This window comes from Corvus moneduloides, chromosome 10 (assembly GCF_009650955.1).
Source record: "Corvus moneduloides isolate bCorMon1 chromosome 10, bCorMon1.pri, whole genome shotgun sequence".
Classification (NCBI taxonomy): Eukaryota; Metazoa; Chordata; class Aves; order Passeriformes; family Corvidae; genus Corvus; species Corvus moneduloides.
The window spans coordinates 11,879,302-11,902,779 of NC_045485.1; the positions used below are offsets into that span (position 1 = coordinate 11,879,302).

At 38.7% G+C, this 23,478-nt stretch overlaps 2 protein-coding genes across 5 annotated transcripts in view; one reads left to right on the top strand and one right to left on the bottom strand.

Moving 5' to 3' along the window:
* ATR (ATR serine/threonine kinase) overlaps positions 1-22,089 on the bottom strand; it is a 39,719-nt gene extending 17,630 nt beyond the window's left edge. The window contains exons 1-26 of one of the 3 annotated variants that reach the window (XM_032119861.1): positions 21,544-22,089; positions 20,793-20,884; positions 19,747-19,890; positions 18,319-19,208; positions 17,123-17,304; positions 15,706-15,900; positions 15,260-15,486; positions 14,293-14,445; positions 13,952-14,150; positions 13,094-13,353; positions 12,497-12,687; positions 12,294-12,394; positions 11,810-11,981; positions 10,971-11,138; positions 9,974-10,168; positions 9,451-9,636; positions 8,915-9,007; positions 7,371-7,501; positions 7,036-7,179; positions 6,069-6,162; positions 5,169-5,294; positions 3,499-3,705; positions 3,179-3,292; positions 2,136-2,251; positions 1,200-1,320; positions 184-321 (exon numbers count right to left, since the gene is read on the bottom strand). In XM_032119861.1, the coding sequence (XP_031975752.1) occupies positions 184-321; positions 1,200-1,320; positions 2,136-2,251; positions 3,179-3,292; positions 3,499-3,705; positions 5,169-5,294; positions 6,069-6,162; positions 7,036-7,179; positions 7,371-7,501; positions 8,915-9,007; positions 9,451-9,636; positions 9,974-10,168; positions 10,971-11,138; positions 11,810-11,981; positions 12,294-12,394; positions 12,497-12,687; positions 13,094-13,353; positions 13,952-14,150; positions 14,293-14,445; positions 15,260-15,486; positions 15,706-15,900; positions 17,123-17,304; positions 18,319-19,208; positions 19,747-19,890; positions 20,793-20,884; positions 21,544-21,602 (4,698 nt within the window). In that variant the 5' untranslated portion in view covers positions 21,603-22,089. Of the gene's footprint in view, positions 1-183; positions 322-1,199; positions 1,321-2,135; positions 2,252-3,178; positions 3,293-3,498; positions 3,706-5,168; positions 5,295-6,068; positions 6,163-7,035; positions 7,180-7,370; positions 7,502-8,914; positions 9,008-9,450; positions 9,637-9,973; positions 10,169-10,970; positions 11,139-11,809; positions 11,982-12,293; positions 12,395-12,496; positions 12,688-13,093; positions 13,354-13,951; positions 14,151-14,292; positions 14,446-15,259; positions 15,487-15,705; positions 15,901-17,122; positions 17,305-18,318; positions 19,209-19,746; positions 19,891-20,792; positions 20,885-21,543 lie in introns of those variants that run through there. The other 2 variants (XM_032119862.1, XM_032119863.1) reach the window with 2 other exon arrangements.
* A 146-nt stretch (positions 22,090-22,235) lies between these two features.
* Positions 22,236-23,478, top strand: part of PLS1 (plastin 1) — a 42,960-nt gene continuing 41,717 nt past the window's right edge. The window contains exon 1 of one of the 2 annotated variants that reach the window (XM_032119056.1): positions 22,236-22,318. The gene's annotated coding sequence lies outside the window, so the exon portion shown is untranslated. The other variant, XM_032119055.1, reaches the window with a different exon arrangement.

Below are 23,478 nucleotides of genomic sequence, written 5' to 3' on the forward strand. Positions count from 1 at the left end.
AAACTTGTATGAGTATATTCAAAATCCTGTCAGAAAATTTATATTATTAATACACAAAAAGGAGTTTAACACCTAAACAATTTATTCATGTAGGTCTATATAATACTGCAGAGCTGGGCAGCTCTTAGGAAGAACAGCTCCTGACCATTCCTGTGAAAAACATTACCATCTTATACATCTCACCTCTTGTTGATCCTCTTGACTGCATCCCAACAAAACATAGACAAGGATGTGTGGAAGGAGATAAATTGTCACTTTATAGTCATTTTTCATCATAATACTGCAGCAATCAAAAACTTTTCTGGCAAGATCATGTCGTACCTATAGAAAAATATTATTTCCAGGAAAAGCATCATTACAAAAGTGCAAATGCCTGAACACTTAATAGATTTCCTTTTGTTGACGAACACAAATTCTAGTCCACCCAGTAATTTTAAGATACTTGTCTCCTACAGAAGGTTCATCAGACTTAAATCTGCAACAGGGATGCCAGATGGTAGCTGCTATTACATGTAGCAACTGCTGATAGCACAAAAGACAGGTAAGCACTGCTTACATTTCCACTTTTCCATGTTTTTTACACCATTGTGAACTTGCACTGGCCATAGAAAAACAACCTTAAGGCTGAGTCTACCACTACACTCAGCCTCTCTTCTGCCCTTAAAAGCCTGTAGAAAGTAGGAAATTATTAAGACATTAAACGCTTCTCTGTCTGAAAGAGGACAGTGTAGTTACTGAGCTACTGCAATTTAATTCGCTTCTTACACTGGTTGATTTGGAAGTGACATTTTTGGTCGGTCACTTAAGATATTGGAAAGGGAAAAGAAAAAGAAGATATAAGTACTTTTTATTTGCTGGGATTATGGAGCTACAGGGAAATCTTTCCGAAACTGAAAAGGTAAATCCAGAAGCATTTCAGATACTTTTCACAAGCATTTGTCAGTGCACTCAGTTTCACAAGAGTCTCTGGACAAAGGCAAGTTTCCTTGGCTTTTAGCTTCAACACTGCTTGTGAAGCCTAGCCAAGAACCAGTGCTGGAGAAGGGAGAGTGCAGTATCCTGCTGAAGAAGCAGGGAGGTCCTTTAAGAGGCCTGCAGCCAACAGCCATATTCTCCCATCTATCCCTGACCTGCAGAAACTGAAATAAGGTTCAAGAACTGTGTTGCAAGGAGCATTAAAGAAAGATTTATTCTCTTACCTTTGTTATAAGATAACCTGCCCAAGTTGCTGACCATTCTGCAAAATTATCACCTAATTTACTTAAGTAAATTGGCTTCTTCACCTTAGACCAATTTACAGCCTTCTGATAACTCTTGTACCTGTAATTTTAAAATATCCATTTAATAAAACTAACTTTTTGTTTAATATAATAAACAAGAGCACATTGTTAGTTATTAAATTCCCTCACTGGAACAGTATTAAGTTCCATCTTTGAATCTTTAGAAATAGAATTTAAAAACCTACTTTTGGTAATCAATATATTTTATTCTAGAGCTTATTAAAATGAAATATGAAATAAAAATTCTCATAATTTGTTAGGTTGCTTGTAAGTATATTTTAACGTGCTATTTGTATCAGTTTTAAGAAATGCAGTTGGAAAGGCCAGAAAGTATGTTTTCTAAAAAAAGTAAAGCTTATCACAGGTGAGCATGACTGTCTTCATGAGGAAATAGAAAGGAAACTGAATATTTCAAATTAAGACACAAACATAATTTGAAGTTTCATTTGGTTGAAGTAATGATAAAAATAATGTGAAGAAGAAGTCAAATTAAAACTCACTGAGCTCCTCCTACTTGATAGAAGGTAGCAGTAATGGAATGTTAATAGACTTGAGTACAGGGGAAAGAAAACAAACAAAAGCTTCAAAACATCATATAAGCCAGTGCTTTAGGGACAAACAGGCAGACCTGGGCAAAGTATGAGCTCCAAGTTTTGCTTGTTTGATTTAGAGAGAATTACTTCCAAGTAAGTGCTAATTCAGCTTTTTGTAGAAAGACCTTCTTTGAATTTTGTATATATGCATATCACTCTTCCCAGAAGAGTGACAATACAAAACCATATGAAGTTAATACTGGCCTGGAGAGAAAAGCATTTAGATATGTTATGAAAAGACATTGCTTAAGCTGTCATATACCGTGTGTTTAAGTGAGGTTCCAAGATCTCCTGCACATGCTCAGGAAACCTCCTCCAAAGCCTAGAGCCAGGGCAGTCAGTGTTTGTCTCTCTACAGTCATAGATGGACAGTAACTCCTGAAAAGGCATGGTTTACAACATCACCAAGTTAGCCATGACAATTTTCATACCACAGTACAAAACCCCATGTATATGATCTTAGAAGTCTTTTTGCACCTGAATGATTCCACGATAAGTAATGAGAGAGCAGTTATGGAATGCTTAATTCAGAAATTGTAACTGCAAAACTGTGATCCAACATTGTTAATCCCCTGTTACTACACTAGGCAGTTTTGATTTCAACTGCTGATTCCCCAGATTCTCCAGTTGGTGTTTGGACCACATTGTATCATAGTCTTCATCTCTGCCAATAAACCAGGACTATAATTTAGTCTAATTCCTCCTTGTGCAGGAAGTGCACAACCTTGTGCATATGCTAATAAAATTCTTATCCTACTGACTACATAGGGCCACCTATTTTCTCCTAGATTAAAGACCTGTCCTGAATTTTTCACAAAGTTATTAAACATCAATAACAGCAAGAACAAAAAAAAGACACCAAAACCCCCCATCCACTAAATCAAGCCAGCACAAAAGACTTAAGAGTTTGAAAATAAGGGTAGGCTCCCTCTCAATTGCTTCTTAAAAGTGCAAGCAGAAACTACCTTAGGAATGAATACTCACTGCTTCTCATTTCTGCTTGTGGAACCTGAACTAATTCTAAGTCACTCTCAGGATTACTCCTTGAATCCCTATGTATGGACTGCTAGCTACCTCTAAAACATCAAATGTCTCCTAAAATATTGCGACACAAAAGCAAACAAACCTATATTTGACAACTCCCCAGAATTTTAAGAGTACCTTGTCATTTAAAGCTGTACAGGATGAAGTTTCAAATACTTAAAACATGTACTTCAAAATGAACGCTTATATTGCACAATTTTAAGTTCAGTGTTACAGAAAATAATCTGTGAAATAAAAGCAGGAGCTAGCCATGCATCTTACCTGAATTGCATATGCTGCAGAATCCTGAGCACGAACATTATCAGCATAAGCAAGGAATGCTCTGGTCAGTTCCATTAATAATCCATAGGCAAAACTTGGATCCTCCACTCCAGCCTCAACCACAAACAGAATGCCAGTTTTATTAAAACAGAGTAATAGCTGGATCTTTAAATAATCATTTGGAAGCTTAACTTTAAACTGTTTTAGGTGAGACAGCAAGTACTGATTTTCAAAGGGTCTAGAGATAAGAGGCTCCCTCCACCCAAGGACTTTTAGAAGACACCTAATGCTAAACAAAACACTACTGCAATGCTTCTTACCACAAATGTAAAGTGTTTTCCTTGAGTTTCACTTGTTGAAAAATCGAGCCTGCCAGGATCTATGGCTCCCAGTTCACCTAAACATTCTCCACAGAGCAGTCGAGCTTGGGAATTTGCATCCTGGCAGCCAATGAGAAGCACTGTTACCAGCTGGGAGATGACTGGTTCCACGGTTTCACTGTCTGTGACATACTTGATCAATTTTTCCTAGGAAGTTGAATAACAACAACAAAGTTGAGGTTTTCTACAACCATGTTTATGGTAAACAAGCTCAGAAATTTTCAGTCTGTGACTCACTTCCAATTTCATTTAGCCATGACTTCAGGTTGTAACTATAGTCCAATTGCACTAATCTGCTTCTCCCCCTAGGAAGGACTAAACAAATGAATGAGGGATTTGGGCCTCAGTTAATAATGCTGTCATGGCCAATATTGTATTTCATTATCATACACCTCTCTACTAACTTAATTTTCTTTCTTTGTCTTACCAAGAACCTCTCTTCTACATTATCTTTTTCACTTAATTATCCCTTTTCTTTTGTGTTCCAATACTTCCTCCCAATTTCTCTCATGCAGCTGTTGTCATACCTTCTGGGTTTGCTGCCATTTGTTCCCGACAATTTGTATTCTTATTATTTGCCATTTCTTGGACATTTCTTCACTCTCAAGTCCTACAAAGCCTAGGGTTTCAAGTCCTTTGATCAATGCCCATCATTTTAACTGGATGTCCTTTCTTTTTTGTTTTGGCTCAGCTTTTATTCCTTAGTTTCACATTTAGTCCAAATACAGAAAAAAAGCAAGATGTTTGTCGTTGTTACGCTTAATGAAAACTGAAACCACAGCCAACATTGAGCAAATAGTTCCACAAGCTGTGGAACTAATTAAGTTTGATTTGCCTCAATTATTTTGCTAAACTTCTAACTAAGCAAGACATGGCAGGATTTTGCTGACCTGAGCTGCAAGAATAACTGGTTGGCCAGGAATATGCACAATGATCGTTTGTTCTTTTAGCTAGAATTTTTTTTTGAATTTCTGGCTAAAGAGTGTTCCACAATCTTGTAACTACTAAGGTTACAGGCACAGATTTATTACTTTTTCTAATGGGTCACATACACCCTCTGGGGTAACAACAACACAAATGGTAAAGCAGCGTCTTCAGCATGTACATGGCTATAAAATTTATTTGAATATGATCAATGGATTCAAATTTTTGACGGTGGAAGACAAAGAAGGAAGAGGAAAAAAAAAAGAAGTGTGAGGTGGTCAAACACATCTTAATTCTTTCAGATATTACACACACATGCACGCATTTGCTTTTATGAGTTAGATTCCTGATGTAAAAGCCATACATGTCCTAAACAGACAATTAGCCCACAAAACAGATTGTTAAAATGGAGTTCTTAGATACATCTTTCCTCAGAGTTGGAAAAAAAAATAGTACACTAGCCTTGCTGAATCAGCATCACAAAGATTTGATGGATTTGAAAGTCCACCTACATGAGGTGTCATGAAAAAGAATCCATTTTCCCCATTTTATGAAGAAACAGCTTAATAAACTGAGGAGAATAACCCAGTTCAAGTGAATGCCCTGCAACAATAAGGAGTTTTAGACTTTTGGTCCAGATGCTAATTCAATTTATTTTTAGTTCTACTGAAGGTGGTTTTCTATACCTGGTTTCTATACAATGTTTCTTTCAAGCTGGTAAGTGCATGAATACGAACATCCACATTCTCATGCTGAATAGCTCTCATAGACAGCTGCAGGGCTGTCTGCAAGTCTGTGCTTTTGGAGGATTCCTGAACATGACATAAGAAATTCAAGTTAAATGTAACAGGAATATGACTGAACAGCATGTCAAAGAACACAGGTAAGAACACATGGAAACAACTATCTTTTTGCCTACATTCTCACCTATATCCACATACCATTGTCTTCTGACCTATTTTTTAAAATGTTTTCCTCAAAAAGGTGCTATATTTCACTTTTAGGTAAACATAATGATGGCATAAATAAAAATTATAAAATCAGAAGAAAATGCTTTGTTTTTAGTCTATCTAAAACCAAATTAATTTCTACTTTTGTTGCCTCATTCCTACAAAATAATTTTTACTTCCCATCTGTTACCTAATCATTCTGAGGGCGAACAAATGAAATAGACCATAGGGTACTCTTAAGAAGAGAAAAACTTTGCTCCCTGTAAAGTGAACATGGAAAAGGGATCAAATGGAAAGCAGCTTCTCTTGTAACATAATTATTGCCATAGCTAAAACTGCTGACTTCTCATCTTATAATCTGTCACAAAAGAGATGAAAAGCCAGCGTTCAGGAGATGCTACAGAAACAAGAATGTTGAACATGAGTATATTTCATTCCTAAACAAGAATCAGAACCTGCTTAAACTACTCCTGCAAACCTGTTTTGTGGTGGAGACAGATAAATACTATTTCCACTTAACAATAAACTTTACATGTTTTCCTCAGCCGTGGAGGAATTCACGTGGAATTCCGTGGAGGAATGCATCAAATTCATTTGATGCATTAAAGCCAACCAAATAAATAAAAGAAGCTGTACCTTTCTATATTCCTGAAGGACAACCTGAACTTCTTTTAGTTCAGGAAGGTCAGGCAGAAAATATATTTCATGTAGAAAGTCTCGTACTGCATCCCTAATAGTTATCAAAAAAATATTGCAAAGAATATGGCAAACATTAGTTGAATCAGAAAAACCTTAAAAACACATCAAAAGAAAGCAATGAAGAAATCTCTTTCAATACTGCTACTATGGCCTTCTACAAGAGCCTTATTATTCCTACTGCTACCTTTTATTTTGAAAACTGTTGTTATGATACAATGCAAGAAAAATGAAAATGCAACAGAAGTAATCAAGACATTAAGTATCAACATTCCTAGAAAAACCCCAAACATACTTTCAAGCCACAAAATATAAGATGAAAAAGAATTATGGCTCAACCTTATCCTCAAAAAGGTTAAGTCATGAGAATTAAAAGTATTTTGTATTAAACTTTGATTTTGTTTTCAGTTGGTGTGACCATTTGAAGGGAATGCGTGAAATCTTACTCAACATAATAATCTGTGTACTTCATAATTATACCTCTAATTATTAAAGAAAACAAAGAACTCATTTCCTCCCATTTCCAATTGTGTACACTTCTCTCTATCTTAGAGCAACTGTTAACAATCATCATTATTCTGTAGAGGGAAGTCATTTTCCAGACCAGCAGGAAAAAAAACCACTCAAGAAAACCTGGCAGGGTTAAGTGTCTGAATGGGTTTCAACTTGGCCACAGCATAATATCTTTTTATAAGGACAATATAAAAACACCTTTTCAGATGGGGCTATCACTTGTCACATTTCAAGATCTCAACACAATTTAGAGAAGGGGGAATTTTATACAATAACAACGATTTAGCAGAAAAACAAGTTTTCTCATCTCATTGCTGGATGACTTGAATTTAGGGTTATCCCCATTCCTGTTGCAGGATTTAATCCATATAACTGAAATTATTTTGTACAGTACCTGTTCTCCACTATGAGGAAGTGGAATATTGCTGTGGTTTCCTTGGGTTGGATATGTATGAGGGGCAATAACACTACTATCACATGGCTAAGCAAGGAGCCAAGATAGGAATGGTCCAGACTTCGAACAAAACAATCCCAGGCTCTAAACAAGAAAAGACAACAAAACAAGAGTAATCAATGATTATTCTCTGCAGAAAACATTTCAGGTGAGTCGTGAGAAGCATTTTAAGCTATTTCAGCACTGTGGTTTAGATTACTGTCCAGAACAAAGCAAAATATATTAAAGGACAGAAATAGCAGGGATGCCACTGTTTGGGTACACCATCAGTTCACCTGCAACACAGTTCTGGGAAGTCATCCTTGTATCTCAGAGCTGTTCTCAGCGTGGTCATCATCTTCACTCTGACCGAACTGACGTGTTTGGGACCCATGAGCGTCATTAAAGACCTCAGGCTATTTAAAGCCTAGACATAGATGAAAGTCATTTTAGTGTATTAGATACTCAGGAGAACATGTATAGGTCACATTTTCTATTAAAATCAGCCTACCCTTGCTTAAGAAATCATACTCTAAGACATCAAAATCAGTTTGATGTTTTAATAAATAATCTGGGTTTAGAAAACAGAGAGTGAAAGGGAATCTCTAATGGCAAGATTGTAACAAAACCCCACATTATTTAGGCTGTTGACAGATGAGGGAAGAACTGTGGACACCAAAGGAGTTAATGATTATAGATGATTGTTATAAGACATGATAAACTATATATCCCAAGCTGAAAAGAGAAGGCTTAGGAAATATAGAGGAAATAAAAAAACTTGCATTTAAAAGAAAAACCAAACCAAGAAAACCCCAATGGAGTTGATATACAACTGCTCACAGAAGTGACTGGCAAGCATCAGGGAACACGTAATAGCTCAGCTGTCAATGAAAGACAGAAGAGAAATACTAAGATGCAGGAGATATTTCAGTCACAGTAACACTACACCAAACAAGGTAGTAAAATGTCCAGCATGAGAGATCTGTTACACAGGAATAAACCTGAGCTTGAGAAAAGGTCATGCAAGGGGAAACTCACCAAGAATAAAAAACCAGAAGAAAAGATAGAAACAATAGCAGGTGAAGCAAAAGAAATGCTATACAAATTAAGAAATTCAGAAAGCATGAAGAAATGAGGCTACGAAAATGAGAACATTTTAACACGAAAAGCAAAAAAACACCAGAGAAAATGCAGTCTATCAATGTAAAGGTTATATACATTCTAGCACTGAAAACTTCCTGCAGAAATCATCTACACTCTCTCTGTGAGGTGGCTGAAAGGCCAGTCTTGTGGTTAGAAGCACTGCCTCAGCAGAATTTTCAGTTTGTCTCAAGCTGTGAGCTCTAATTTCTCTAAATGCTCTCTACTGCAAAGCTGAAACGAGCTGTTCTGTGAGAACCAAAACTAATGAAATCCAGTTTCTCTTGGATTTCCATCTTTTTTTCTTTACCTTTACCCTTTGGTGTCCTTATATAACCCCATGCAGTAATTCCAGTTTTCTCCCATATTCCCTCATTCTCCCACTGTTGTTTGTTTCACACATTAAAAATCATACACTTGGATTTCCCCCCTATAATTCCTGGTTGACTGACTTGTTGCATATACCACGTTTGACTGAAATATGTAATACACTACCTGACCATTAAAGAAACATATCAAAAACTTTTGAGCTTACACAGAAGTCCTACCCACAGTGAGACCATCAGTTTTAAAGAACCATTTTGGAACCTTAGTATCTTTGAGACTTCCATGACAGTTGCATGATCACACAAGTAAGTCTGGAATATTAAAACAGTCCTTGCTTATTTTTCTTTTAATATTCAGAATTAAGTTTACACACCATTTTTTTATCCTCAATGCCAACACTGGAACTCAGTAACTGCATGTTAAAAAAAGCCAAGATACCAAGCAATTTAGGTTGCAGATAATCAGCCTGTGGAGAGGAAAAACAAAAGCTAAAAACCCAAACGATCTTACAATTTACACATTCCAAAGCCTAAGAAATTAAAAAGCAGGTATGAAATGCTAATTCTGAAATAAATAAGAGAAGAATCCCAAATATATACACTGCTACTTAAGAAACATCAGTGTTAATGATAGACATCTCTGTTAGGCTGTGGTTACGCTGTTTTGTAGGATCTTAGGATTTGTGTGTGCGCTGTTGCTTTGTTTGGGCACTTTTTGTTTTGATTTGGTTTCATGCGTATTTGGTATGGATCTCCCTATTACAGGAACACTTAATAGGAAATGCCAGCCTTTCTTCCACTTTTTGCCTGAAATAAGTGATGTTCAGAGAATTGCAAATTGCCTTCACTCTCACAATGGCCAAAAAGAAATTATTGAAAAAACTGAATATGAATATTTTGATGTCCTTACCATTTGTTCTGGTGAGGTTATTTCCCTAGGTCCCTGATAGGGATCATCATGAGAGGCAAATGAAGCCAATATGGACAAACCATTGAAGACTTGCTGATAGTGCTCTCCAATCCGCAGCAATAATTCATTATGCAGACCCTGGTAGTCCTGTCTCAGCAAGCTGCCCAGCTCTATCTCGGTCTCATTCTACAGTCAAACACAAAGTCTTTATTTAATCACAATGTAATTAGAGCACTGAGAGACAGGAGGCACTGGGCTCCGGTTGATTTGTTATAGGAATCAAAGAAAAAGCTTCTGATCAGCTCAGTGTCAGACAAAGTTTTTAGAATTTGCTAAGTTCATAAAATATCTTAGAAACATTCCTCAGAGCCAACAGAACTGATTATAAATAATAAGAACAAAACTTCTGCATATACAATTTCCCAGCCTATGCTTTGCAATATCTTAACTTAAAGCAGAAAGCTCATTATGCATCAACTGTTGCTCCTAATTTGCAGGTGTAATAGAGCAAATACCAATTTACCTTGAGGTAATGAAGTGCCCGCTCAAGCTCATCCTTAGTGCAGGAACAGACCAAATGAGAGAAGATATATTTGAAGTTATTGATTAAAATCTCTCTTCGGTTCACATTCAATTGCTTTGCTATGGTTCTGATAAGTGTGGAGGCTGCAGGACTGGCCTTGGCTGCAAGGTCAGGAAGCAAAACTTGCAGGGTCCGCTGGTAAATTAAGAACAACACTTAATGGAAAAGACAAACAAACCAACAAACCCTCCAAAACCCCAGGGTTAGGCTTAGTTCTGCTTGTGCCAGTACCACAACACATGTGTCTGGTCATAAGTATGACCACAGGTATGAATAAAGAAAAACTTTAATAAGATGAAAATACCTAGTAAAAATAAAGATAAAACTAATTACTTTAGGAGCTGCTTCATCTAAGAAACAATACTAAGAAACATTAACAAAAAATGAGCTATCATTTTTTGTGTCCATCCAGATTCTCCACAAAAGGAAATCTTAAAAACACCCCAAAACAAACCAAAAAGCCAACATTCCCACACACAACACCACTCGCCCAGCCTATGACTCAGCTAAAGCACTGCTGACTTAACATTTGTGCATCTCCCATCTACCAACAAACAAAACACAAGTACGATTCTCAAGCTACTTAGGCTTCCAGTGAAAGAGTTATCTAACCAGATATCTAACCAGAGCTGTATCCACAGAATGGCAGCTTTCTTCTTTTGAAATAAGAAAGCTGACACCATGCAAAAATCACGCCTTACAAAGGATGCCTCCAAGTGCACTAAATCATTAATACAGACATACTTAATGAGTATTCTAAACTTTAGCTCCTTATCTGTCATACTTGAATTGGCACTGTAGCCATCCCTCTAACTTCTTGATAAAACTGCTCCTCTGCATTTCAGCTCTCAGTTGTAGCATTCCCAAGAGAAAGTGTGGATTAAAACTGAAATTCACAAGCACAAACACAGAATAGCAAAAGGACTGACCAACTTACTGAGAGAAAGCGATTTAGATCTGGAAAATCAAATACACTGGCAATCTCAGATAACATGTCCAGAGCCATTTCTCTCTGGTGAGCAGCTGTTTCTTTCTGCAGCTCATTGCCTTGGCATGGAGCACTCAACACCACCATCTGGCTGGAGTGCAGGGATTCCACTAGAAACTAAGCATGGAGAAATAGGTATTTAGTATTATTTTGCCATTGTTCACTCCCTAAAATTAAACACAAGAGTTTCACTGGTCTTTCTATGCATCTGTTTTTATCTCTTATTTATTGCACATGGATCTATCATTATTACTTTGCAACAGAACTGGCTTATCATCCACTTAATAATTACATTCAGTTTTGCCACCCTGGATTCAAATATTTCATTACTAAAAATATATTCAGAATTAGGAAAGTCTGCTTTTGACAATTTTCTTTTAAACAGAACTTTTTGTCTTTAGGTAGTGGCCATAACAAAACCCCTCAATCAATCACAGCATAATTATGCCTGTGAAATGCTGACTTCAATTCCAATCTTAAAACATAGTGTCTTGCAGCAACTGTACTACATAATGAGAGATCTTCTATTTCTGAATGAAGCATCTAGGGTAGAAATTCTAGCATCTAGGGAATAAAATAGAGAAGCAACACTATTGAGGGGAGATCATGACAAAGTCAAAGATTTCTCATTCCTTCCTGAATGTTTGTAGGATATTTTTCCTAAAATACTTTCTTTCTCATCCTATTTCACCTTGAGCAATACTGCAATTTTGACCTTTAATTCCATTTTCAATATACACACAAAGAACCCAAATACATGCACTTTCTAAACCAGCAACTCTTTTTACCTGACAGATAGGCTTCTTGTACTGACTGAAAAAAGCCTGCAGTTTTATGGCCTTGGCTGCTGCCAGGGCCCGGATTTCTGTGTAAGCTGCTCCGGCCACTGAAGCTGACTTGGACAACAAACAGTGCAACAAATGCAAGAGGGCAAATGGTACCAAATCTCCTTTGGATGCCCTTACAAAGTAAGCAGAAGAAAAAGAATTAAAAAGGAAAACTGAATTGTTGCATTAATGAAATAATTAAAGAGCATGCTATTGCCATCGTGCAAAATGAGTCATGGTTGTATTTGCATGGCTTATCTGTACCTCCTATGACAGGGCAGAAGAAAATGAGGAATGTTCCATAGGAATCAACAGCTCTGTACAGTTGCAATGGACTTGGGGCAAAAGCTGACTTCAAAAAAAGTAATTTAATCTTACACTTGAAGTAAAGGTTACTTTGTATCACAAACTGACTCAGCAATTTTCAAGATACTCTCAAAAATACCTTCCAATATCTCCTGTTGTGAGAATCAAGGTATCTTTAAGCTCATTATTTCTTGATATTTTGGCATTTGTGTAGGCTTCTTTCATCCTTGAAACAAACAGCTGGTACACAGGAAAACAAAAAAATATTTTTAGTGTTTGACACTAGTAAAACAAAAACCATAATAAGTTAGGAATAAAACTCAAAAATAAACGTGAATTCACCTCTTTTATGAATCCTTCTTCAGAGTCTAAGGATTCTATTATGTTCTTTATGCAGTCACTGAAAGCCACTCGTACATCTTTGTCTGGATCTTCCATTAGATTTAATAAAGACCCAACGAGAGTCTTCACACTGGACTCATCAGTATTAAAATCCAGGTGTTTGCAAAGATGAGGTATATTTTCTATAAATGCTGGGTGGCATGGTTGGAAGAGGAAAAGAAAACATATTTTTAATTATTTTTCGAAATCTACCTAAGTGCACAAAACACTGACGCAAACAAGCAATAAAGCACACTATATTTTTTCACCAAAAGAATAAATATTGTGAAATCAGAGAAGCTATTTAAAATTCAGATTTTATCAAGTATTATAGTTTTAGATATAGCTATAAATCAAATTTAAGCCAGGGTAGTTTAAAAAGAATATCACTAACAACATTAAATATCAGCAGTGATATCAACTGAAATACAAAACTTCGAGCACCAATAGAACTATTAAAACCCAATACAGAATAAAAGGAATGGAGAAAGGTACAGGAATAGCGACTTAGTACCTCAGATGTAAGCATAAAATGTTACTAAAGGTAAAGCCACATACCTAGCTTTACTGAACTGGGTGCTTTGCTTTCAAGGAGAAGGAGAAATGGCTTGAAAACACAGGCTTGCACAGAAGAGGTTTTTCCATGAGCAGAAGTCACAGTAAGGCTGCTACACAAAATATCATGAGTAACATCCTTAATAGCAGAGTCTGCTAAGGAAGATCGTACATGGAATGGACCAGAAAGACAACAAGATAACTTCCCAACTATAGCAGCACAAGCCTCCTTGACTAGGTCAGACTCATCTCTGATTTGATTTCTGAAATGGAAACAAAAATGAAATCACTTTAATAGATCATTTACCTAGAAAATTGTTTTTCTACACTGTCTGAGTTCTCTAACTATACTGACAGTACTATCAGGACAGCTTAAGGATGTCTCACTAAATCATCTTTGTCCTTTTCAGATCACTCTCAAGTTCTGTTAAATGTTTGAAGTAGCACTGGGCATGGTGAGGCTAGCATGCTGTAAAGAAGAAAGTGAATACTAACACAAAAGGACAGAAGACACCAAGACACATATACAAAAAGCAGAGAAACTGCAAAGATTTTAAGAGACATATGGACAAATACGACATGAATTTCACTGACAAAGGTATCTCCTTTCCCCCCCTAATTTAAAGACCCTTAATTTGGGGGTCTTCAGCTAGCAAAGGAACTTGTATACTGACATCGTAAGTGAACACTATTCTGTCATACAGACATCATGATATGCACCTATCCTGTTGATATCTGATGATTTCTGAAATTAAGATCTAGCAAATTTTGGAGGAACATTTATTTTTGTGCTTATACTACATTTATTATTTGCCCATTTTTCTTCTTGCACAAACGCAGAAAAGCTGCATTAATACATACAAAAGAGCTTTGGGAATCACGCTGCAGGTCTGCACACTTGGTGGATGAAGCAGGAGAGAGAATCCTTTAACACAAGTAGCCCGAATTACTTCATGGGGACTTTGTAGTGCCCAGTGATAAATTGCTTTTCTCCAATCCAGATGAATGTTTCTTGGGAAGAGAGATAGAAGGAACACACAGTGTGACTGAGTTCGGGGTGCTAAAGAGAAAAACAAAGTAAATAATTACTTGATTTAAACTTTTAATACCATCAATCATCATAAGAAGGCTAATAAAATAATTTTACTTCAGAACAATCATTCCAAAGTGGAACTAGGCTTTATAAACTTTAACATACTTACAGAAACTCTGTGCAGTTTTTTGACTCAAAACTAGAGGACCAAACCCCAAAATAGATGGCTTAAAAGAAGAATCATCCGGATGGCTGTAAATCCAGGGCAGAGACAGCAATCCACATAAGTCATCAAGAATCTGATCACTCAGTGGAATTTTCACTAGGGGAAAAAGCCAGCAAAACAACAACAAAAATATACTTTTTCAGCTCTGTAAGGTTTATAAAACATTTTATGTTCCTAATTTGCTACGAAATGTTACATTTTCTATCAACAAATATTAGCATCACTATTCCCACATGTTGATATCCTATTTTTCAGACATGTAAAAATAAATCATGCAGTGCTAAATCAGAATAACCTAAAAATCTCATTAAACAGATGACAGAACGCAACACATGAGCAGCAGAATGAATATAACTTTGGTATTTCTGGATTTATGCGAAGACTCTCAGGTGGACTTTGGGGTGTCTGGTAAGCTGAACTCATAGGAATATTTTAATCTTGGTAACTGAGTCTGTATTCCATCCTACTAGTTACTTTTAAAAAAGCATGGAAGTACTCAATGTTTTTGGTACCATGCATGCCATGCTTGCTAAAGCTGGTCACAAGCTTTGAAATCATTGAGAGGAACAAAGATAGTAAGGGATGCTGCCTCTGTGTGTCTTTAAAAGAAAGCTGCTGGAAGTTTGTTCCTTTTTTATTTATTTTCACTATTCCCATGTATTCTCTTGATCAGATAAAAATCAGTAGAAGTACAGATAAAAAGAAGTAAATAATGTTTAAAAAGGAAGGCAAATGAAGGTCTCTAAACAAAAAATAATGCTATTTTTTAAATGTAACCTTTTTTGAAAAGAGTTGGAATACTAGCACGAGATTCATAATTTCAAGTACCTCCACCAAAACAGACTTAAAACAGTCAGATGAATTCCTAATTTACAAAATACAAGACATCTTAGTTTAAAGGGTTTCTTACCTTGCGCATACAGCAAAGCATCAAAAATTTTTACTATTCTGTCAACCACTTGTTCTAGATTGACAATCTGTGTAGCAGCCTCTAACAGGTTTCTGCAGACTTTCACTACTCTTGTGGTAAAATCAGAGGAAATCCACTTGAACTGTATATTCACCATTGAATCTGAAGAGCTTGGAGTATTCTTACATGTATCAGAGTTACACAGTTGAGACACTCCATGCTCTTTACTGTTAAAACAGAAATCACATCAATGCAAAAAATGCCACAAACAACATTTAATATTAACTGCTTGTAAGCCAAGTTACTATGAAAATGTACTTCTTCAAAACATATAGGACTTATCCAATACTTATCCTGCTACACAGACTAGCATTAAAGTAATCTACACGAATCATAAAGAGTTACAAGAAACTCTTGGTCTCACAGTTTCCCCTTGGTACCCTTACCTGGTGGAATTTGTTGGGGGAGAACAATGAACTATGCACAGAGCAGCCAATCGCAGAATTACAGCGATCCCTTCAACAGTCTGAAGAACATCCACTGGCAGAACTTCTTCTTCAAGGAGAGATGTTAAGGATGCAGCTTTCTTAGTGATGGCATTCCATAGAGCACTCTTCAGTTTCATGTTTACAGGGCTAAGTCTGTAATTTGACCATATTAATTATTTTCCAACACATACTTTCTTTCAGAAAAGATAAAATCATCATAGCAAAACCAGAGGTAATCCATATTTAATATAGGATTAGGAAAATACCAAATGAAGCTTTAGCTTAAATGTGTTCTTTGGAAGGAAAAGATTCTAACCCTGAATTTAAGCATGATTCATATCAGACTGATCTGAAAGGCTATAAACATATAACTCTACAATCCTTGGAAGGTCTTGGTAACCATAAAAAGGCAAACATTACACCCATCTTTGACAAAGGCAAAAAACGAGGATCCAAGGAACTATAGGCCTGTCAGTCTAACCTCAGTCCCTGGCAAGATTATGGAAAAAGTCTTCCTTGAACTCATTTCTACCTGCATGAGGGACAAGAAGGTGACTGGAAACAGCCAACATGTATTTACCACAGGCGAATCACACACTCAATTCCTTTCTACAATGAGACAGGCAGCTCTGTGGAGAAAAGTGAGCTGCTTTTTCAGAAGACTTCAATTGTCTAGAAAACTAGGCTGACAAGAACTTCATGAAGGTCTGTATGACAAGTCCTGCAACTGGCAAAAAAACCCTGATGTAACAGAATAGACTGAGAGCTGACTAACTAACAGGCAGCTTTGGAGAAAATGACCTGGCAGGCTTGTGTAAAAGTGCAATATTAGAGCAGCATGACCTTGTTTCAAAGAAGGTGAACTCCATACCGGGCTGTTCTCAAGCGTAAAGGCTGATCACAAGCCCACACCTGGAGTGCAGCATGCCTGAGCCAATTTTGAGTGCCCAAAGACAAGAAAGAGATCAACTGCTGGCACAAGTACAAGATAATCAGGGAGCACTGCACAAGCAGAGGCTGAGAGAACTGGTTTTGTTCATCTGAGCACAACTTGACTTAGCTAGACCTGCTTTAAGTACATCCAGTGTAACAGCACAGCCACGTACAATTCTGTCACACTATGGATGCTCTCAGCTTTTGTTTTCAGTGTGAAAAAATGAAAATAATTTTCACTGAACACATTAGAAACAGAATCTCTTTAATAAAGTTTGGCTCAAAAATCACCAGTAGATTTTGATCCCTCAAAATATCCTTTAGGTTTTTTCCCCAGAAGATCTTTCTACCTGGCTGTTATGAAGAAATTGCCTCAAGAAGTTGTCATGTATTATTCAATAGCCAAATTACTATAAAAGTAGTTACTGAGTAAGTGTCATACATTAGAGGTGATTTCTTTGGATGCTTTGTGGACAGGCTCAGTCGTCGTCTTTTCTCTGGAACTTCATCACTGCTGCTGCTCCACCCATCAGCATCAGAGCTCTCCAGCTGGTTCTGATGGAGCTCCTGAAAGATTTCTTCTGTTTGTGCTTTTAATGCTGTATAAAGTGGACTCACCAGATACTGGGATGGACAAACAACAGAGGTACCATGATGTATGCTCTGCCTCACTATAAGATGTGATATTATTGCCTCTGATTTAAAATATGAAATTGCAAAATATTATGGTAAAAACATTCTTAAAAACCTTTCCATTCAAAAAACTTAATTACAGGATGAAAACTCTTAAGAGCAATGAAGTTTCCTCTCTTGCTACCAGAGAGGATGCAGCTTGTACAGCTGTTTCCCAGCTCCTGCCATAAAACCTTGCTACCAAAGCCATCAAACAGACACACAAAGTTTAACAAACAGGAAGGATATGCAGATGAATGTATGGAATAGAGGGAACACTCAGCATATCAACATCTCATTTTCAACACCTTGTTATGGTTTTTAACTAAAACAGGGTTTATTTAGGTTGAACATCAGGAAGAAGTTTTTTATTATTAGGGTGGTGACACTGGCACATGTTCCCCACAGAGGTGGTAGATGCGCCATCCCTGAAAGCACTAAAGGTCAGGTTGGGTGGGGCTCTGAACCCTAATCTAGTTGAAGCTATCCCTGCTAACTGCAGGGAGTTGGACTAAGTGGCCTTTAAAGGTCCCCTCCAACCCAAACCATTCTCTGATTCTATTTTAATTCAAACTTTCTGTCTACCTGTCCCTAACAAACATGACTAAAAGCATATGGTTGGAAAATAAGAGCATCTCAAATGAATGGAAACTACTTGCAAAGCTGTCCTCATATGAGTGTACTCTGGGCCTTATTCCAATTTTATATTATGATTATGGACAGACAGTTGCGCCTGCATAGCTTATGAACAGTTTAATAGATCTGAAAAACATAAGAGTCCAGCTACATCCAGCAGATTCAAGAACTCTGACCTGTACAAACATGTGAAATAGTTGAGAAAAAGAGTTGTATCAACCTAAACATGCAATTAAAAATAGCATTTCCTAGGTTTTCTTCTTTGCATAGGTATAGGTTTTTGTGTGTGATCTATTCACACAATAAATTCAGTTTTTAAAATAAACCTACCTCTTGTTCTTCCTGAGTTCCAAGCACATTCACAAAAATTCCACATATGGTACTTATACGGGCTTTTCTTATTTGTACGGCAGATTCACAGCCAGTTGGAACAAATTCCAGAAAATACTGCAGTATATGGCAAAAAGCAGTTTTCAGCTTTTCAGACTGAAGACACCTAAACACATCTCCTTCAAACAATGAGCAGAGCTTCTCTAGCAGCATATTCAAGTAGACAGGTTCAATATTTTTGTAAGAATCTGCTTCAAAAGGCAGCAATGTCCTCACCATCAGTAAGAGTGGTTCTCCAAAGAGTTCTGATTCCTCAGTATCCATTTCAAGTGCTGATTGTAGAATTTCAAAAAAGACTGTGAAGAAAACACTGGCCAGCTGTTCCGGAGGTCCTCCTAAATGAATTAACTTCACCACAAACTTCATTGCCAAAGTTTTAACTTTTGGACTCCCATACTCTAACAGGGAGCAGCCTATCCCCCAAAGAATAATATCCTGTCTTACAAAAAATATATCTGCAACAATGTCTGTCAGAACAGACATTAATACAACTTCCAAACATTCTATACTGGGCATACCCATCAGCTGCAATGGTGCCAATCTTAAATATCCCACTTTCTCACTTATACTGCTTGAAAATCTCTTTATAGTCACTGGCCAGACCAGTCCATCTCCCCAGAGATGTTTCTGTGCATCTCTTTCATGCAAGATGATTAAGTCTTGAAAAACCTGTAGCAAGTCTTTAGTTAGTGCTTCAAAAATGGAGCAACTCTTCATCTTAAACAGAAAAAGTAAAGAGCAGATGACATCACAAATGTTCTTGTGCAATGTGTTGCAGTTTGGAGCAGCAGCAATACGAAGAAGCCTTGTTATGATCCAGTTACTAAATTCTAGGACAATAAAAGAGAATCTTTATTATTAAGATAAAAACTAAAATCTCCAATTGAGCATTTCCCTGAGAGCAGATTGCTTATCACTAAAACTAAACTCCTTGAGATAAATGCAGGTAGGCTCAGTAAACAGTCTTCACTGGGACATTTATTCAGCAGACCCCCACTGAAAAAGAGGAAAAGAGGGGGCAGAATATGGGGGTTGGGAATGGAAGACACACATTTTACACTGGTATTTCCAGACATTTTCCTCTGTCAGAAAAACAACCTCAGGCAATGAGTACATATCTCATCAACACTATATAGTAATATATCTGTGCAATGATAATGCATAATGTCAAAATCTCTCCTGATAAATTTCCATTATCACAAATGCTAATCCATTTACAGTATTCAAATTCTACCATCATATTCAGTTACAAATTTATAATGATGAACTTACATATCTGCCTTTTTCCCATTTCTGTTCTTTTGGATGATCCCACTGTCTGCAAATTTAAATACCAAGCTTCAACATAAACATTTTCAACAAACTCACCAATGCAACTGCATTCAGTTTCTTCCTGATTTCCATCCACATTTACAAACATAAGTGGGGAAGATTTCATGATATGTTGAATAAAATCAAGCAACATCACAGAACTTGGCTGTGAATCTGATTTCTTAATCAGTTCCAAAGCAACTTTGAAAAAAAAAGACAATATTTAAATCACAAATTTCAATATCAAATTTTATTCACACCTTATGAAAAAGATTTTTTAATATATATAAAATACTACGATATGGTATTAAACCTTCCAAATGATTTAGTGGGAGTATAGTTTTTAATCCATTAAGATAATTTAATGCATATTGTAAACCCTCTATGTGACTCCAAACTGTATGAAGAAAAGTATAAATTACTCATTAAATATTATTAACCCCACATGCATTGGCATTCAGTTTAAATTCTATCTAACTGTGTGATGAGTGAAGAATAGCAAATACTTAACATTTCATTAGGTTTACAGTCTTGCCAGAGAAACAACACTAAGAATTGTTTCAAACCTCCAGGAAATAAAAGGGTTTAAATGTTAAATTCAGTTTACTGAAGCAGAAAGTTTAACAAAACACTAAACATATCTAATGCTGCTCCATTGAAACAGGCCTCTGAATCATATCAGATTTATCCAGATCCCATACAGATCCTATCCACTGTTAGTTAGCACAAGAAGGAAACTATCTGAGATTCAGACAATATTTCAATTCTGAATAGTAACAATTGCAAGCCGTGTTACTCATAAAAAATTACATTACATGATAGTCCTGATTTTCCATGTTGTGAGCATTTGTATTCATACAACCCTGCACTGCATTCACCCCCTCCTTCTTTGGGGGGTGTGTGTGTTTATGGTTTTTTTTACATATGGAACTTCACATCACAACAGAAAATACTTCATCACAGACTTTATTAAAAAATAATTCAAAAATGGTATTGTATTCAACTAAATCTTTCTTAACATGAGAGTTGTAGGCTTTATTTTTGGCAGGAATTATTTAACGTATAAAGCAGACAATTTTAAGTTATAGGAAACTAATGCTTACCAACATCTACATCTGTAAGAATTCTGTCAATGAACTGGCAGAGTATTTGTCTTGGTTTCTGCACAACTGTGTTGTATTCCTCTGGACTAGCACTAAAATAAAAAGTATGATATTTTGATGTTATCAATTTTAAAGTACAAAATAATTACTTGAAGTCTATCTCAACAACTTAATGTTAAACACTGATTTACTTTTCTCCTAGAAGTCTTCAAAAATGAATACAAATTGATTTCTTGGTGTTGTGTGGGGGTTCGGGGTTGTTTTGTATGGTGGGGTTTTTGTTTTAATTTTTATTTTCTTGTTTTAGTGACCGGCTTGTCCCTCAGCAGTCAGGGCTTGTCAGGTCACATCTTCAGTATACAATTGTACCTCCATATCAGCTCGCTGCCTACTACAAAGCAAAGCTACGGTGCTCGTGTTGCCATTAAAACTCCAGAGCCCGGCATGTTCCAGCTCGTGTGGCTCTCAGTGAGCGCACACACCACACACAGCGGCAGCCCGGAGCGCCGGGTGTTCTGAGGCCACCACGCCGCTCACATCAGGATCTGCCAGCGCCACCCGGGAGGGACAGACCCTGGCAGGTGGCGGGAGAAGGGACCAGCTGAGGTGAAGGCGTGGGCCCGGCCGCGGGACACCTCGCACACCTCCCTTTCCCCGCCACGCACCGGTGCCGGGCGCGCTTCCCCCAGCGCAGCGCAGCACAGCCCCCGCACATACACGCCCTGCACGGCGGCCGCCGGGCCCGTCCTACCCGGCGAGCTCCCGCAGCGCGGGGATCATGGAGGCCATGCCCAGGCCCTGCTCCGCCATGGCTCCGCTTTGAATCGGGCGGTGAGGCGCGGGGCGGGTACGGCGGGATGGCGGCCGGCAGAGCCCAAACTTCTTCCCTCCGCGCTGCTCGGGTTTAACCGCTTCGTCCCCGCACACGGAGCGGCCGCGGCAGCTCAGGGTCGGCCCCTGATGGTTCCCGCTGGCACCTCGCCGTCCCAGCGGGGCTCTGCTCCGCGAGGCGGTGCACGGACAGGTAACATCCAGCAGGGGCCGAGTGCACCTCGCCGAGCCTCGACCGGTCCGGCAGCAGCACTGAGGGACCTCCCGGCCCCGGCGGGCGTCTAGCGGAGGATGGGAGGGGATGGGAGAAGGGAAGCACCGCAGTGTTGAGAGTGGCTTAAGCGAGGAGGGGACTACCCGCGCTGTGAGGGGCGGCGCGGAGGAAACTTCGGTGCCAAGGGAGCGCTCGGTGCAGCTCCCTCTCCGCCTGCCGCCTCCCCGGGCGGGCAGTGGCAGCGCTCCCCGCGCAGGTGAGGCGCACCTGAGTGTCAGGTGCGGGACAGCCCCGCCGGCTGCCCAGACTGGCCCCGAGCGCCACCCGGCCCGCCCCGCCCCGCCATCGCCCCGCCCCCGCCATCGCCCCGCCCCCGCCATCGCCCCGCCCCCGCCATCGCCCCGCCCCCGCCATCGCCCCCGCGGCGGCAGGTGGCGGCGGGACCCGGCAGGGCGGTGGCACTGCGGGACGCGGCTGCGGGGTAGGTGGGCAGCGAGTGGGGCGCAGGGGCTGCTTCTTGGGTGCTGCTGTGCGCCGTGTCCCGTGTCTGGCGGGAGCGAGGGCCGGGGGCGAGCGGCTCGCGGAGCTGGTGGAAGGGCGCGTTCGGCAGGTGAGCGGGCTCGCTGCTACTCCGCGCAGGTAGCGGTGAGCAGCGTGCGTGAGCTACTGTTTATTATTATTATTATTATTACTTGTTTAGCGTTTATTGCTTTATATTATGTTTCTTTTGCGAAACGTTTACATGTGTAAAGTACGGAAGATGTTGATGAGAACCCCTAAAGGACGCGAGGCGGGCGCTGCGCGGCAGCGGGCGGTGCCGGTGCTGAGCGGGAGCGTGTGGCCCCACTTGGGCAGTGAGTGAGCAAACGTTCAGGAGAAAGAAAAAAGGATAAAACAAGGGGTTGTGGGCAGGTGTGAACCCTAGAGAGAGTACGCGAGGGGACACTGAACTCTGAGGTTTTTGTCATTAGAAGTTCTGGCTCTTCTGCATTTGTTTATGAACTTTGCTTAGCGTTGTTTCTCGGCTGAAATAAAATCCTCTCGGAGGATAATTCTTTTGCCTGTTTCCACTGTGCTAGGGCTGTGTCTCTTGCATGTAAAATAGCCCACGTGTGTTTCAGTTCCTTGAACCGTTTCAGGTGAATGCTTTCGGGAACCTATTGCTAATATTTCATTCAGAGATGGTTATTTTTGTCCTGCAAAATACATGTTTGTCATTTCAATAAAATTCTGATGGCCTTTTAAAGGCTGGTAACTTGGCAAGGACCTTCAAGAAACTTTACAAAATATAACTGGGTTTTATCTTAGTTTGTTTTTCAGCATATATTGTAATGTTTTTTACAAGCCGACTTTATAAAATGTTAGTCTTTCTAGAGTCATTCCTAGAGAGAAAGCAGGAACGACGTAGCTATTTATGGTTTGTTAAGTAGAACTTCAGTATTTCAGGAAGACCAAATACATCTGGGTTTTGTTATCAGTGTTATTTTGAACACAAAATTTTCTGGACAATTTCAATTTAAAATATCTATTATTGTGCAAACAATATTCTGAGTGTAAATTTCCAAGACTGAAATGATAATCACACTAAGGAAGGTGTAGACTGCGCTGCTTGCCAAGTTGATGTAGAGTTAAAACTCCCGT